The 3,068-nt window shown below is 35.0% G+C and overlaps 1 protein-coding gene across 1 annotated transcript; it reads right to left on the bottom strand.

The window, feature by feature from the left end:
• On the bottom strand, positions 1,935–2,926 carry LOC107627333 (legumin type B-like). The gene is made up of 2 exons (XM_016330178.1): positions 2,632–2,926; positions 1,935–1,960 (listed from the first exon to the last, which is right to left on the bottom strand). Exons 1-2 carry the CDS (start codon positions 2,924–2,926, stop codon positions 1,935–1,937), a joined length of 321 nt encoding a protein of 106 aa, XP_016185664.1.

Genomic DNA, 3,068 nt, shown 5'->3' with positions numbered 1-3,068 from the left:
CAAAACCTAATTATTATGTAAACTTTCATATATTATGATTAGTTTTGCAGATAATAATGGTTTTCAGTGGTTAAGAGAAGGGGGTTGAATCTTAGCCCCTTTTTTGCTTATTAAAACTTGCTGGTCTTTGAAATAGTTTTTGGAGATTTTTTAATTTTTGTCTTGTACCCAACCACGAGACTTTTTCTTTTTATCTCGTAACCCGGCACGAGATATTTTTCGGTTTTATCTCCTATACAGCAGAAACAGAAATGCAATAGAAGAAAGAGAATCACACCACGATATATCCTAGTTCAGCTGCCAAGTGCAATGCAGCCTACATCCAGTCTCCATCACAACAATGATGAAATTTCACTATAATCTTCATGATTATATACACCAATTATCCCAAGGAACTACCCTTTCTATCCGAGACAAGTCCAGAATCTAAACCCCAATCCTGAACTTGACTTGGTCACAGCCAAGCTTTCAACTGCTAAGTACTAACCCAACTTGCAAGGGGATTTTCACAGAATCATGAAACACAACACAGATGTACAAAGGACCTCTAAGGATATCTATGGCTTTTTCTTTTAATTTTGCACTCTCTACCTTTTTTTGCTCTATAGCTTTTTCTTACAAACCTCACTATTTGTCTTTTTCCATGAGACTCAAGACAGACAAAATTAAACAGAAAAATACAAAACAGAAAATATTGAAGGAGAAGAACTTCTGTTAGCTTGGGGAGGTATAGGAACTCTGTGCTCACTCTTTTCCATAATTCAAACCCTGGCTGTTCTCCCTTATTTATAGAAGGGGAAGCCTCCAAGATTGAAGTTCTTGAACCAAGCCAACTTCTTCTTCTTCATGCAAACTGGTTTGGCTAGAAAGAAAGGAGAGGAAACTGAATGTAAAACCCAACATGCAATTACCTCTGTGTCTTCCCTTTACATCAAGCTTCACCAATCTGAGCCATCCATCTTGACTTGCACTCCAAGAAGGATCCCTAACCCTTGATGCTTCTTGATGTATGACAGCTCCTCCTGCTCTACTTTTGCTTCCTCCTTCACGTAGCCTCTTCAGCTACCTTCTGTGATGGGTAAGCTCAAAGCAGAGACGAGCCATGCCTCTGAGATCTTCTTCCTCTGACCAAATGGATCTTCTTCTATTTTAGGGTATGGAGAGCTTAAGATCTCTTCACCAAATCTTACCATTTGTGGTGAAAATCTCAGCCACAACATACTTCATATTTTCTTTTTCTTGATGCCATAATCACAATGGCTCTTCCTTTCAACTAGCTTCTCTGTGATTTTTACTGATAGCTTGCTTCATCCCTCCTTTCCTGCTAGACAAGACCGAAAGAGAGAGGAGAGAGAATAGAGAAAAATTTGCAATGTAATTAAAGAAGAAAATAAAAATGAGTTAGGTTTACATTACCCATGCATAGCCTCTGCTTCCTTCTTCAGATTACTTGCTTCTACCATCTTCTTCTCTGACAGTGAGGTGACCGAATGCAAAGAGAGAGAAGAAAGAGTAGAAAGAAGAAAAGTAATGGAAGTAATGTGTGATATAAATTATAATCAATTAAAATCAAATAATCCCACTTCTCATGTTTTTGCCTTGTAACGTGCATAACTCAATAAATGCCATCAAATCAGATTTTTTCTTTCCATTTACCAAGGTATTTAATGATAATTGAATAAGTTTGAAACTCACCGCATGATGAAAATGAGATCCGTTGGAAGCATGCAGCCAAATATTTGAAGAAATAGATTTCATCATTTTAAATGGGTAGCTTAAACCTTGACCCAATTCCTTTTCAATTTCAGGCCAACCATCTTTGTTGGGCTTCAAAATGGTTTTATTGGCCCAACAAATATAACAATTCAGCCATATATTGTATAACATATTGCACAAAGCTAAATATATTATTTTAACACAATTTGGACTTTGATTTACTTTTGTACCCAATTGCCATAATCTGCATAACAACAAAATCATTAAATTACCAATTGTGAAATGAAGATTAGATTAATAATTTTGTAATTAATTGTTTTAATAATATTTTGTTTTTGCTTATTGTGCCTATTGCCCTATTGGATACAGTGGCCGGTGGCGGCTTAGGTGCCACTAGTTCTAAGTTTCTAACTTCTAAGTTTAAAACTTCACATTTAAGAAGGAATTTATTGTGAGGTATTAAAACATTGAAAGACTGAAATTTAATATTATGTTTATTGATTTAGAAATTGGTACTAAAATTTTAATTTTTATTTTTAAAATTTTAGTATTTTAGTATTTTTAAAAAGTGGAGACATAGAAGACTAAAATTTTTGAATTGAAACTTTAATAATATTTTATATCTAAAATACTCTTATTTCAATTAATTAATTTTAACTTTATTTTTTTGTGTAAATTAAACTAGAATTTCATTCTTATTTCAGTCTCTGTCTCTCACTTCACACCAAACACAATACTAAAATTTATTTCAATTTTTGTCTCTTAATCTCAATTTTTCGGTTTCTATTTCTCTTTCAAGCGCTCCCCAATAGTTTAACACGTCTTTCGTTGAGTAATTATTTGGTGGAAGTTGAAACTAAAAGGTTTTGGTTGCAAAATCACCGAAATTTGTGAAAAGTAACCTTTAATACTGACCTTGGAGAACATAGTGGATTCTGGGGGCATTGGTGTAAAATGGCAAGAGAAGGCCATTGGGTCTTATAGTGTATCGAATCAACGTGACACCAATGCATTGGAGCTGCTGGTTCTTGTCATCCCAGAACTCAGCTACGCCACCTTCAGATTCAACTCGTTTTGTAGGTTCCATGACGCTGAGGTGCTCAAGACGGCACTCTCCGATTCTGTCTCCATGTGACTGCGCATGACATGTTGTTAAACGTTCAATAAGAACGAGGTAAGCAAATGTGAGAGAAAGTAATAATGAAGACATGATATATGTTTCAAGACAAGCTTAGTAGTGATAATAGAGAAAGATAGTTCAGCAGCGAGGACCAACTAGCCTCTTTGTTTATAATATAGTGAACCTGTGAGCGTGTCCATTAAACCATTTTTTTTCAAGTAACAGAAATGAG

The sequence above is a fragment of the Arachis ipaensis genome, chromosome B02, assembly GCF_000816755.2.
Source record: "Arachis ipaensis cultivar K30076 chromosome B02, Araip1.1, whole genome shotgun sequence".
Taxonomy (NCBI): domain Eukaryota; kingdom Viridiplantae; phylum Streptophyta; class Magnoliopsida; order Fabales; family Fabaceae; genus Arachis; species Arachis ipaensis.
This window is presented reverse-complemented; position numbering and strand designations above follow the sequence as displayed.